The sequence below is a fragment of the Hippocampus guttulatus genome, chromosome 12, assembly GCF_054856545.1.
Source record: "Hippocampus guttulatus isolate MCC_2025c chromosome 12, RoL_Hgut_1.0, whole genome shotgun sequence".
NCBI lineage: Eukaryota > Metazoa > Chordata > Actinopteri > Syngnathiformes > Syngnathidae > Hippocampus > Hippocampus guttulatus.
The window spans coordinates 6478678-6491720 of record NC_141272.1 but is presented as its reverse complement, the minus strand read 5'-3'; the positions used below and the strand labels follow the sequence as shown (position 1 = coordinate 6491720).

Sequence of the window (13043 nt, the reverse complement as noted above, 5' to 3'; positions counted from 1 at the left end):
CAGTGGTACATTGCCTCATAGCCATGTACCGGTCTGCTCTTTGGTTGCTTTACAAAAAGAAAATATGTGTGTGTAAATTCAATGTTTCAGATCACCTTTCCCTTCTTGTTTCATCTGCATGCTTCAATCACCTTTCATCTACTTTCTCAATCCTCCATTCTTCAACCCCCTTCACAGTCTGTTCCCAGTATTCAAGGGGAGTCTTCGCCATATTCGGCCTTTATGACAAACGCTCAGTCAACACGCTGACGTCATTCTGCGGGGCCCTGCACATCAGCCTGGTAACACCCAGCTTCCCCACCGAAGGAGAGGCCCAGTTCACCCTGCAGCTGCGGCCATCCATCAGAGGGGCTTTGCTGTCCCTTTTGGACCACTATGACTGGAGCCGATTTGTCTTTCTCTATGATACGGATAGAGGTAAAAAGCCACAAACACACCAATTGCATACAAATACAGCGGTGCCTTGAGATACGAGTTTAATTTGTACATCGCAGATCGTCTTTCAGCATTGAAATGGATGGCAATGCCATCGATCCATCCGAGCCTCCCCCCCAAAATATTCAGTTTATGTTTTTCAATAAGGACAACCTTCACTGTCTAATATTGTACATCTTGGAGATCATAAATTAAATAGAACGTAAAGAAGCAAACAGTTTGTGCATTATGATTTAATGCTGCAATCCAATTAATTGCGCTGCTCTTTTATACTAATACTCCAGAGTCATGCGGACAAAAAGAATAGACTTCTTTTGCTGCTCTCCACCTTATAACCAGTTAGTAGTTCGGATTCAGACAGCTTTTTCACCTGTTTGTACTCAGGCTCACTATATTGACATGGCCCTTATGTAGCCATCACATTATGCAAATGTGCAAAGCATTCTCAATCTATCTCAAAGAACTGAAGCAATTCCCAAAACACAGAGAGGAAATAAAGGTCAGACGTGATCCACCGGCCCATGGTATACATCCCTCGTGCGAGTACACTCGTTTCTATGCGTTGTGTGTGTTTTTTGCTCGTTTGGTCCAGGCTATCTGGGTTCGTACCCTTACTGATGATTGATGAAAGTGAAGAGAGAGGCAGAACACAAGAGTCACTCGAGTTAGCTCGGCAGCCAGAAAGAGTGGAAGCGTGAAGGACAGGTGTGAGATGAGGGAGGCAGGGGACAAACAAGTTGATAGGAAAGGGACAGCTACGATCATTCATCGAAAATGCAAGAGAGTGGTGGGTGGGCCGTGGTCGCCGGTTTGATTACAGTGACTGGAAGAAAGGCAGGGGTGGGGGGGGGGGAGATTGGAATGGCAAGAAGGAGAACAAGAAGCGAAATAAGGGGAAATGCAGCATAGGATGGATGTGTAGACTTTTTGCTGTGTTCACTTGGCCAAGGAAGGGTCCCACATTATAAGCTCCCATTAGGCTCTGTGTCTGGTAATGTGGTGGAAAATGGGCAGGAACACAGTGCTCTGTTTTACACTCACTACTGTGCTCGACAGATGTGTGTACAGTATATATATACTGTATCTATACAGTATATAATATCCATACATACCGGTATATTATATATACAGTCGGTGAATACACTGGACTCTTATCGCAGTGCACCTGCTCAACCTAAAGAGAGCCAAGACTGCCTTTTTGAAAACAGCTCTTAATATAGCATATGGACGAAGACAACTACAATGTATCCCATATTCTATAAAAGTTCTTGAACTGCAACATATTGAGAGGTGTTTTCACAATCCGCATATGGGTATCTTGCAGTTCCTTATAAACATACCTTGCGCATGCATAGAAACAATAGAGGTTTATATCATTTATTTGTGACGTTTGCGATGTAAGAGGAATCGATAAACAGAACGGCCAGGCACGCAAACAAACAATTCCTAGTAACGGTAATAGAAATACTGGGACCTGTTTTTGATTCCCATCCTGATATGTAGTTACAAAGCTCTTGTGGACTTTTTTTTTTTAATCAACTCAACATTCAACATTTGATTCATTGATGCCACTGAGCAAATGTCATGTCTCAAATTATGCAATTTGTTCGACCTTTTCTTAATTTACTGTATTCAAATTCAGAGGGTTCCACATTGTGCCAAATGAATTGCATCCCCAACAAGAAACGTCCATTGAAACTTAGCGTTGACTCACAGTCGTCGAATAGTGTTTGGCACATCATCTCCTGATGTAGTGATGTGTTGGTCAAGAGCAGATTGTTGCGAGGGATGACACAGTAAGTGCTTTACCCTCTCCCTTGGAAGACAAGACATTAGGGTATTGCTTCGGTAAATGAGATGGGTTGATGAGTCTGCTGGATTTTAATGCACACCTGCAAGCACTTTGCTGATATTGCCAATATGTGCTCACTGTCTTGTAATTGTGATGAAATCAAACATTTTCTGAACACTGAAGGGAAGATTAAGCATGAACATTTTTGTGTAAAAACAGCAAAACATAATTGCTTCACATTTTGAGCAGGTCTCATGTTGTCCATGCTTCCATTTTCCCGTCTCCATTTTCTCACTTGTCTAGGTTATGCGATTCTGCAGGCAATCATGGAGAGAGCGGGGCAAAACGGCTGGCAGGTAAGTAGACGCACACACACACACACACGCACACACACAATTCTGGAAGCAGCCCAAAATAAACACACATATCATGCAGCGTGTAAAAAAAGAGGTTTGCATGACCCTGCAGTCATCTACACTTCTGTTATTTGCTATGCAATGTCGTGATCCGATTTATGTCTGCCTACTTAATTTGTATGCAATATTATCTCAGGTGAGTGCGATTTGTGTGGAGAGTTTCAACGAGGCTGGATATCGCCGACTTTTAGAAGACCTGGACCGACGACAAGAGAGGAAGTTTGTCATTGACCTGGAGCCAGAGAGACTACAGAGCATGCTAGAACAGGTGCTGTCAATATACACTCTTTACATGATTTGAACATGATTAATTTCAGTCATTAATGAAGGAATGGCACTTTTCCATTTTGATGTTTTCATTGCATCGCTGCTGTCTGCCAGCTAATTGTCAGCTTCGGGCAACTTTGGGCAGCATGCAAAACATTCATTTCCTCTGTGAAATTAATGGAAAAATATGAGTTTGAGTTGCATACAAACATCACAGGTCCATTTCCGCTGTCAGCCCCAACGGAAACGGTCAGGCCAGTGAGCATGAACCAGATGTGTTGGAAAGAGGTTTTTAAAGTGTGACATTGATGCTGTCGAACCCTTATTTAAAATGTGTGCGACGAGAATCTATTTTTTTTTAAACTTTTTTTTTTCTTTTTGTTTTTGTTTTACTTTGGTAGTTATAATTCATGCGTGGTGGGCAGGGGGCCTTGTTCTTTTACTTGGCTTAGTGAGAGATAATGTGGCAGAAAAATTTGCAAAACCAAGGCTGCAAAAACACAATACAATAGTGTGTGTGTGTGCATGTTTGTGCGTTCATCTGTGCCCGTGTGCGTGGGCGAGCGCGCGTCGCTTGACTGTTTCCTTTCCAATGTCCTTTTAATTCCGTCGCCTAACGTCACATCTGATCCATTCTTAGTACTTGTCACACACTTGAACAACAGTGATACGAATCTGACATCGAGCTCTGACGCATGCATCCATCATGAATGCAGATATCGAGAATACACGTAGTCTATGTGAATCGTGAGAAGAAAATAAACAAACACATTTGTGTTTAAACCTGCGCCACTGTTGAACTACACATTCTCCATGTCCCAGACAGACAGATTGTTTTTTAATTGGACTCTATGGTGAGTGAACAGACAGACGGAGAGACACACAAACGCACACTAGTGTTTACAACGGACTCAAACTCGTGTCACAATGGGCCCGACAGTGTGTGTGTTGGCGAGCGTCCCTGCTCGGAGACGCACTTCTCTGTTTGCATGTGTGTGTGGGTGTGTGTGTGTGTGTGTAAAAAAAAATACAAAATAACAAATGAAACAAGTCGTGATCGAATATAATCCTGCATTCCTTGTTCAGAGGATTGTATCCAAAGTGTGCATAAGAGTGTATTTATATCCAGTTCATTGCAAAGTTTAACAACAATTTTTTTTTTCAACCAATGTCATTTGTGCCTATTATGGCCAACCTTGGAGTTCTTCATTTTAATGTTGCACTCTGTCAATGTTTCTGCAGGCAGTCAGTGTGGGAAAACACGTAAAAGGCTACCACTACATCGTAGCAAACCTGGTAAGACAATTTTAGCTTGTTGCTGGTGTTATACTTGCACCATGTTTTGCCGTTGCTAGACATGGAAAAAAAAACCAAACAAACAGATCAGATGCCTGAGTTGCGTTGTTGTCAGAGTCTTCCAATGGCAATATTGATTCATAATATGCTGCATTTTGTTGCTTGGATCAAGAAGTTACAGATGTAGAAATCGGATTTCGAAGAGTCTATATAGCAATGCCTCATCTTTAATCTCTCGGTTACTTGAGCTGAGGCCGTAAAGGAGAGGGCTGGAAGATGAGGTCAAGTAAGAAAAAGCTCACGGTGCTTTTAGCAATTACTTTTCATCAATTCAGGATCAGGCTCACATGTGGTCTACCTTGTACTTTACCTCTTCTCTAAATGAATCACCCTACTACAGAGAGATGCCCTGCATGAAATCTTATCAAGTAGCAGAAGCGACACCATATTCATTAGGGATAAATAGTGTTGATAATCTGTGTGAGTACGATAAGTGTCATTATTTGGCAGGAGAGCTCTTATACTCTTGATAAATAGGAATTGGAGCATAACGGTCTTTTTTTTTTTTCCTTCCAGGGGTTTAAAGACATTTCTCTGGAAAGGTTCATGCACGGTGGCGCCAATGTGACTGGTTTCCAGCTCGTGGACTTCAGCAAGCCTATCGTCATTAAACTGATGCAGCGTTGGAACAAACTCGATCAAAGGGAATATCCTGGATCAGAGAGCCCACCCAAGGTATATACGAGCGATCTTACAACCTAAGAAATGAAGTTTGGATGATACTAGCAGAAAGGGTTTACAAAGTCTTTGATATTTCCCAAACAAATCTTCGTCTTGGCAAGCTTCTTCCGAGAACAATGACGTATAAGTTTTTTTTTTTTTTTTTTTTTAATGAGTACACTCACTCTACCTAATTATTAGCATCCGCTCCATGGCTGAGTCTTGGTCCTGGTATACCTGCAGGAAGAAAAAGTTCAGTCCCCTATTTTGTTGCCTCGAACAGTGCCCACTCTTCTGGAATGATTTTGTACAAGATGATATCATGGACTTTGTTGAATTTTTGCCCACTCATCTATAAAATTTGTGAGCTTACTGATGTTAGACTTGAGAGAGGCTGGAAGCTTACAAGCATCCAAAAGGCGTTTGGAAGATGAAGAATCAGGACTCAAAAAGAATTAATGGGTCGTTTAGAAGCCTTGCTTGATTGCTCAATTGATAGAGAAATACGTTTCTGTCCTTTCGTTCTTCTATTGTAGAAACACCCACATTGCGCGATCTTGCTTTTTCTTCAAATAAGCCAGGTCCTTTCAAGGTGATCCTCTACATTTTCAGTGTTAGTGCAAGTTCTTTTTCCAAACGTTGCAGCTGTAAGAGCAATATACTGCTTGATCAAACAAAGGTATCAATGTCAACATGGAGGTTCCGCTGCAGATTTTCTATCCCTGCACTGGGATTTTCATGCGATTACACAGTCGGATCCCTTATATGTATAAGAATAACAATATGTCTAGTGTGTATTCCACAATATACAGTAACTCACCTCTCTGTATTTGCACTCAACCATTTACTCTCCTCACAGTAGTGCTCTACTCTCTCTACTTTTCTGTTCAATAATTGTCCTTTCAATAATTATCACTTCACACTTTCAATGTCCTATTAATTTAATGACAGCCAGTTCTGTTTTTTTACTTCCATGTATTAACTGCAGATGTGCCCACTTATCCATATAATATACAGTATATACAAATCCTAAGTAAAGGAGGTATCTTAACCACCCTGGCTAGCATACAAATAATTTTGTAGTCGGGATGAAAATAAAGACACACACACACACAGACACAACGCAATGGCTCTAATGAGATATGGTTGAATATTTTTGACTTTTGTCCATATTGATGATGATCTTCTTTATTCTTGGCATGTCATTCGTTCACCCAAACGCTAGCGTTAATTGGTTCATCCGCATCCTCACTTTCTGCGGATGAATCCTTATTAGCCGCATTAATTTTCCTCAACAGTTTACACAACATTTAGTATCTTAATGACGGCATCATTTTTCATGTTTATAATAAATAGACAGTCTGTGTGTGGAGATGCACAACTGCTGGCATTCTGTGTAAAAGTAGGTGTCACCCACCATGCAATCGGTACATCATTAAAAAAGCTGTCTTTTCTCAAGGCTTTTAAAAAAATTATTATGATGAAAGCACATATATTTTTAATTGTACAAAGTGTGCCTTCACTCATGCAACACGAGGTCGGTGAAAATCTAACAAATTAATTAAATTGTCTATGGTGAGGTCTGAATATATCCATCCATCCATCCATCTATTCATTTTCCGAAAGCGCTTCATCCTCACAAGGGTCACGGGGCGTGCTGGAGCCTATCCCAGCTGTCTTTTGGCAGTAGGCGGGGGACACCCTGAACCGGTTGCCAGCCAATCATAGGGCGAATCATAGAGACGAACAACGTGCCGCGTTCACACTCACACCTCGGGACAATTTTGAGAGTTCAATCAGCCTGCCATGCATGTTCTTGGAATGTGGGAGGAAACCAGAGTACCCGGAGAAAACCCATGCAAACTCCACGCAGGAAGGCTGGAGCTGGAATCGAACTCGGTACCTCTGCACTGTGAGGTTAAAGTGCTAACGAGTCGACCACCGAGCCGCCGGTCTGAAGGGCAAACATTTATAAGTGTTGGCCAGGATGCGAGCTACAAGCTAACTCAAACACAAACATTGCAGAATTCTGATGACTTTTTCCAGTCATCGTGAACACACCGTCACAAAAGCGACCAAATCTCGTGAATCTGTCAATTATGTACAGGGTTGACAGCAACATTATGGAATATGCTCAGCTAGCAAATTCAGAAGACAAGTGAGCCGTGATAGGTTGCGACCTGAGCCTTGAGCAACTGTGATGTTATTTTCAGTCTGAGATGGATAAAAAGGGAATATGAATCAGAAAACCATGGTTAGACATTGTATTGAAAATTCTAGAATTTACTTGGCTTTTAATATTCTTTTTCCATTGGGTTGTTGGCCGCGTTCAACAGTCTGGAGCCTAATTTTAGCGCTAGCTCTCATCCTTGGGAACATACTGTAGCTCTGTGTTGGCTCTGTGTCATTGTCAAGCTGAATTGGGGTTTGAAGGTCCATAAATTGAAACACGCAGTGGAAGGCTTTTATGCTACTCAACAAGAACCTCTATAGATGACATTCAAGGTTCATACTCCAAACAGACTTCCAGCTTTATCTCTTCTGAATGTCTATATAAAACGGGATGTATTGTATTGCTCTGAAGAAGTTATAGTGGTCCATGTACCGTACTTAGAGGTACTTGGACAGCGAGTGACTGCGGAGAGGTTAGGTCTCGGTTGTGGAGGATTACGGGAAAACTCCCCGCTCACTTAGCCTTGGGCGAGTCACGCAATATTTTCGTTTGATAATGGGCCCTGTGAAATGCACGATAATAGAAATTGCCCCTTTTACATAAGCAGTAGATTTTGAGCTAACTGCTTTCAGCCATCACTCAAAATGTCTTTACCCAGTAATTTTATGCCGGTGTGCCCTGAAATAAGTCCCGATGCGCCTTGAGATTTTCTGAAAATGTAATAAAAATGTTCATTTAACCTGTTAAAGTCATGTTTTGATCTGAGGTAGAATTATTTAAATGTCATACGCCTGCACAAGTACAAAGCTTTTTCTTCTTTTTTTTCCTTTTTTTTAAACAATAGTCCTTTTCACATTATTTTTGCTTTGCATAACACCATGTTTGGTAATTATCATCATCATCATCATCATAGTCAGTTCATACTCACTTTACAACAAGAATTAAGAGATACAGGATAGAAACGCACAGTATAAAGCTTAATACAGTATACACGAGTTTTAAAACGAACAAATGTCACGAAAAGAAAAACAAAGCAAAAATTGAGAAGCAAAGATTAAAAGGGGTTGCGGAACAGGTGAGTTTTGAAGGATGGGAGGTCAGTACAGTCTCGGATGTGTTGAGGTAGAGATTTCCATAGGGCGGGGGCGGCGACAGAGAAGACTCGGTCCCCAGGGGATTTGTGCTTGGTCATGAGGATGCCGAGGATTTTTGCATTTGAGGAGCGGAGGGTCGGGAAGGAGTGCATGGGTGCGGAAAGTCAGAGTGGTAAGAGGGGGCCCAATTGTGAAGGGCTTTATAGGTGAGTAGGAAGAGTTTGAATTGAATACGCTGGGGAATGGGGAGCCATTGGAGGTTTTTAAGGATGGGGTTGATGAGGTCACGGGAGCGGGTGTCGGTGAGAAGGTGGGCAGTGGCGTTCTGATTGTTTTGCAGTTTATTGAGGAGTTTGGAGGTTGTATCGTAGAGGATGCTATTGCAGGTGATGAAGGCGTGGATGTGGGTTTTGGCAGCAGTGAAAGAAAGTATGCAAAAAACACAGAAGTCAGGAAGGGAGCGAATACTTATTTCACAACAGCATGTTTGCCTGGAACAGCTTGAGTATGATTTTTTTATCGCGGGAGCTCCTTTGCCAGGTCAGATTAGAGGTTGAAACGTGGAGTTTGGGAGCACCCTGGTGGCGCCGGGCCCTAGGTGAGCACTTATGTCACTTATTGGGAAGGCTGGCGACTATTTAGCTGGAAACTAAGACCAAAAATGTGATGAATGTAACCATATTTCATATATCTGAACAAATGTGACAATATTTTTGTGCTTTTTTTGGAATGACAAAATTGATCTCCATCTAAAAGTAGTTTTTAGCATAGTCATGCAGCCAAAGGCTTTTTATCCGTCTCACGTTGAGGAATGAAAAGATGATGAGTTGGTTGCGCGGGCTCCTGCTGTACTCTTGAAGGCATACAAATAATCAAGGCATGTCAGCAAGGAGGAACCTACCTGTTTAGGTGTGAAGCACATCCGCTGACTTTGTCATTTCACTCGTCTCAATACTCCCATCACCACGACGCCGGTCGTTTCTCCTGTGAAGTGAAAGCTGCCTGCTGTGTGTTTGAGTGCCCCCAACCGAGTGTCGGCGTGAGGCCTGGCATGTGGTGCCGCAACTGGATGAGTGTAATGATGTTCCCTGCTGAGGCGTGAGTTACTTTTAATGAATTTGGAAAAAAAAAAAACCACCATCAATACTTTTCAAACAGACCACATATTGAACATCTCTGAATTTTTTTTATTCTTTCTTCAGTTTCGAAATCTTAAATGCCATGGCAGGTTTAGGTTTTTGAATGACAGGATAGGAGAAACTCCCAAGGGAGTGTATTTGAAAGCAATCTTTATGTTTGGACCTGTGACTTCTCGATTGTGGCAATATACCAGTCGGTGTGATGAGTTGCACTAAAACACTTGAGACAATGAAAGAGTTGAGTGCTCATGAGTCAAAATAGAGCTGTAGGTCATTTTTGTTCCATTTTTCCACTTTTATTTTTCTGGCTATTTGCACACACTGGATAAATGGTGCATGAACTGCATGTGCTTTCGATGCAGTGTACACAAAGAATTCTAATTCTAATATATAGACTTCCCTCTGTTTTTTTTCTCCTTCTCTCTTCAGTATACGTCATCCTTAACTTATGACGGTGTTCTTGTGATGGCTGAAGCCTTTCGCACTCTTCGTCGTCAGAAAATTGACATAAGTCGACGGGGAAATGCCGGAGACTGCTTGGCCAATCCCGCTGCTCCCTGGAATCAAGGAATAGACATGGAACGAGCACTCAAGCAGGTACTTATTTAAATTGGGTTTTTCATTGATTGAAAGTCTACTTTGGGTTTTTCCCTGCTTGTACTTGTTAAATTTTATTTCAAGAGTCATCCGTACAGACATTCACAACATTAACGCCGTTACACCTGAGAACCGTTTAAACATTTGTCTCTTGACTTGAATTGTCTCGAATTGTTGTTATAAATCCAGGTGCGCATTCAGGGCCTGACTGGCAACATCCAATTTGATCACTTTGGTCGGAGAATCAATTACACAATGGATGTGTTTGAACTGAGGAGCAACGGACCACGCAAGGTGGGCTTTTTTTGTTGTTTTTGTGTGCGTTTGAATCAGTAGCAAGATAAACATTTCAGAATGATGTATTTTTCAGAGATCACAGATTGATAGTGTAAGATGGAATGTTGCTTTGAAGGAAAGAGAAACCAAATAGCAAAGGCTGTCAGAAAGCTTGAAAAATGTTGATTTATCCTTCGACTCCAGTCACAATTCAAAAAGCTGCGAAGCAGAAACCACAAGGTCACACTCGGCAAACATCAGGAACAGAGAAACGTAGGCTGTGGCGACAAGTACTATTTGTGTGTCTGTGGTTGCTCCCTCGGGTGTCTAAACCCTGACATTTAACACAATCCGAAGTGGAACGTTATTCTGTAACTGTTACTCCGGTTCATAGGTCTGAAAATTTTCGGGACGGGCACCAAACCAACACTGCAAATATTGGGGGCGATACGGCCAAATTGTATTGTTTTAATTTCCGTTTTCGATTGCCTTCTAACATTAAAAAAAAAAAAGATTCCCAATTTTAACTGATTCCCCCCCCCCCCCCCCCCTCCATTTTAATCAAAACAAAAAGCAAATTATGATGACATTATTCAAGCAGCTTCACTGACCAAGATGCCGACAAAATCTTAATTCAGTCCCCGGACGCTACATGTTGGCCATCCAGTTTGCAAGTTAAATGCGGAGATCAAAATTAGCTGTACATTGTTACATTGTTACATTGTGACAGTACCTTCACCTTGAACTCATGTGCTTCCCCTTTCCAATGCTCGCGGAAATGTTGTGTTGTGCATAATGCTGCGAGCGAACCAACCAATGTAAGAACATTCTTCCTCCCTGAGAAAAGTCCCACTGAACAAACAATGACTAATAGTCAGGCAAGCAGTCGAAGAGACGCAGAAAAATTCTCGAACACACCAGCCATAAAACAAAAATCTGTGACGGGGGTGAAGAAACAATTCATCATGATGAGCTAAGGATCTTCAAATATTTTCTGACTCGGGGAAACATATTCTTACAATAAAGACAAAAAAATCAAAGGGCGTCTTATTTCAGCTCCTTTGACAGCGTAGTGCACGTTATTGAAAGTTCTGAGCTCACACTCAATATCGTCAGTTCCAGGGGGAAATTTGTGGCTGCGCTCATTCTGTTTGTTGGCTTTTACTTTTTGTTCTAGGTAGTCTTGTTTGTTTTATTCATGTTTATTTCCCTTGTCTTTACTGCAATTGGGTTTTCAGTTGAGCTATAAAAGAGACTAATCGGATGATTTCTTTTTTTTTTTGTTTTTGTCCCTCCTCTGCTCACGTGTTCGGGTCAGATCGGTTACTGGAATGACATCGACAAACTTGTCTTGGTCCAGAATGAAAATTCCTTGTCCAATGACAGCTCAGCGATGGAGAACCGGACAGTAATTGTGACGACTATCATGGTAATGTTCCAACTGACTGCTTTGTTTTCTGTATAATTCCGGTGCCATTTAAGAGGTGGGCAGCTATTGTGTTTTTAGTGCTGAATCCCATCAAATCACGATCATATCCGATTTCCAGCACATGACACGAAATACAATATACTGTAAATGCAATGGAATGTCTGTTTAGATGGCTGGATTTACACTGCAATGACCTAATCCCAATTTAGAGCCCGCGTCCAATTTTTGCGACAATCGACACAAACGCAGTCGTTCTGTATTTTCATCCGCTGATCTCATCAAACTGAGCTGCATGCACAGACACCCCAAATGCACGCAATCAGAACCCGGGAGGTCCACATCCACACATCCATCCAAATGATACATAATAATTAAAAAGGTTGAATTTTCTTTGGTTGGCCTGAGATGATTCTTCTTGCTAATTGGTTTCCTCACCGTTACTCCGCTGGCCATCGTCTGCAGTTATTTTTCTTCGAGAATGATCTATGTACCTCTGTGTCGCTAATGTGTTTGTTAATGTGCCTGTTTGTGTTGTTTAGGCGGAGTGGGGATGGCATGGGTATATATCAGCTAACAGTGTGTTTGGATCAGACTTGCATTGACAGGGTATATGTACTGAATCTGATTTGTCCACTTGCACTGCTGTCACATTGATGGAAACAAGTGGCCTGGTTTGTTTTGGGGGGGGTTCCCCTCCCTTCTTTCTGCTGGCATGGTCCATCAGAATTGTGTCACTTGAACCACGTAGTGTAAATCCAGCCTAATAGAGGGAGACGAGAGTGAGTGTCCTGCAGCAAATTTGTATTCATGCCTCAGAAAACTCCGAACAAGTTTTAGCAATCCCTCGGAGCGTGGCCCCAAAGGAGTGGCACTTGATTAGACTAATGTCTCATTAATAGGCAAATCTAAAACTGACCTCGGATCACCATTCGAACGTGACCTCAGTCTGGACTCTTCTAATGACTTTCGCATGCCAGCCCACTGTCAATTAAATAAGCATGGCACGGTGTCAATCCAAGAAAAAAGGAGGGTTGAGCGTGTTTGTGTTCGGGATTTGACATCATCCATCTGTGGCCGATTTGTGGTAGGCCAGCTCCTTTTTCCACTAGATGGGTTCTGTTCAATTTGGCAGACAAGGTCTCATTTCAGCGCCTCCTGTATGGCAGATCTTAGAGCTGACGCGCATTCCCACATGCAGTCCTGGCAAAAAAAAAAGTTTTTAGATTGACATGGCCAAAGACGCAACAACTTATTATCGTAATTGTAGTTAACAGTCATAAAGAATTGCACTGGAGTGATGCCCAATATTTTGGTGACCTTATTTAAAGAGTGAGTGATTCAGGGTGGAAAGCACGTACACGCACATTCAGCTCTTGAGATGGTTACAACAGACTAGGTGTGTGTACCTA

General features: G+C 42.0%; 1 protein-coding gene across 5 annotated transcripts in view; it reads left to right on the top strand.

Moving 5' to 3' along the window:
- gria4a (glutamate receptor, ionotropic, AMPA 4a) overlaps positions 1-13043 on the top strand; it is a 73732-nt gene that overhangs the window by 26110 nt on the left and 34579 nt on the right. For all 5 annotated transcript variants that reach the window (XR_015102415.1, XM_086124853.1, XM_086124852.1 and 2 more), the window contains exons 3-10: positions 178-417; positions 2531-2583; positions 2780-2911; positions 4153-4206; positions 4783-4941; positions 9762-9929; positions 10119-10223; positions 11524-11634. Coding sequence is in view for 4 of the 5 variants with exons in the window: in XM_086124853.1 (XP_085980979.1) it covers positions 178-417; positions 2531-2583; positions 2780-2911; positions 4153-4206; positions 4783-4941; positions 9762-9929; positions 10119-10223; positions 11524-11634 (1022 nt within the window). In the remaining variant the exon portion in view is untranslated. The remainder of the gene's footprint in view (positions 1-177; positions 418-2530; positions 2584-2779; positions 2912-4152; positions 4207-4782; positions 4942-9761; positions 9930-10118; positions 10224-11523; positions 11635-13043) is intronic.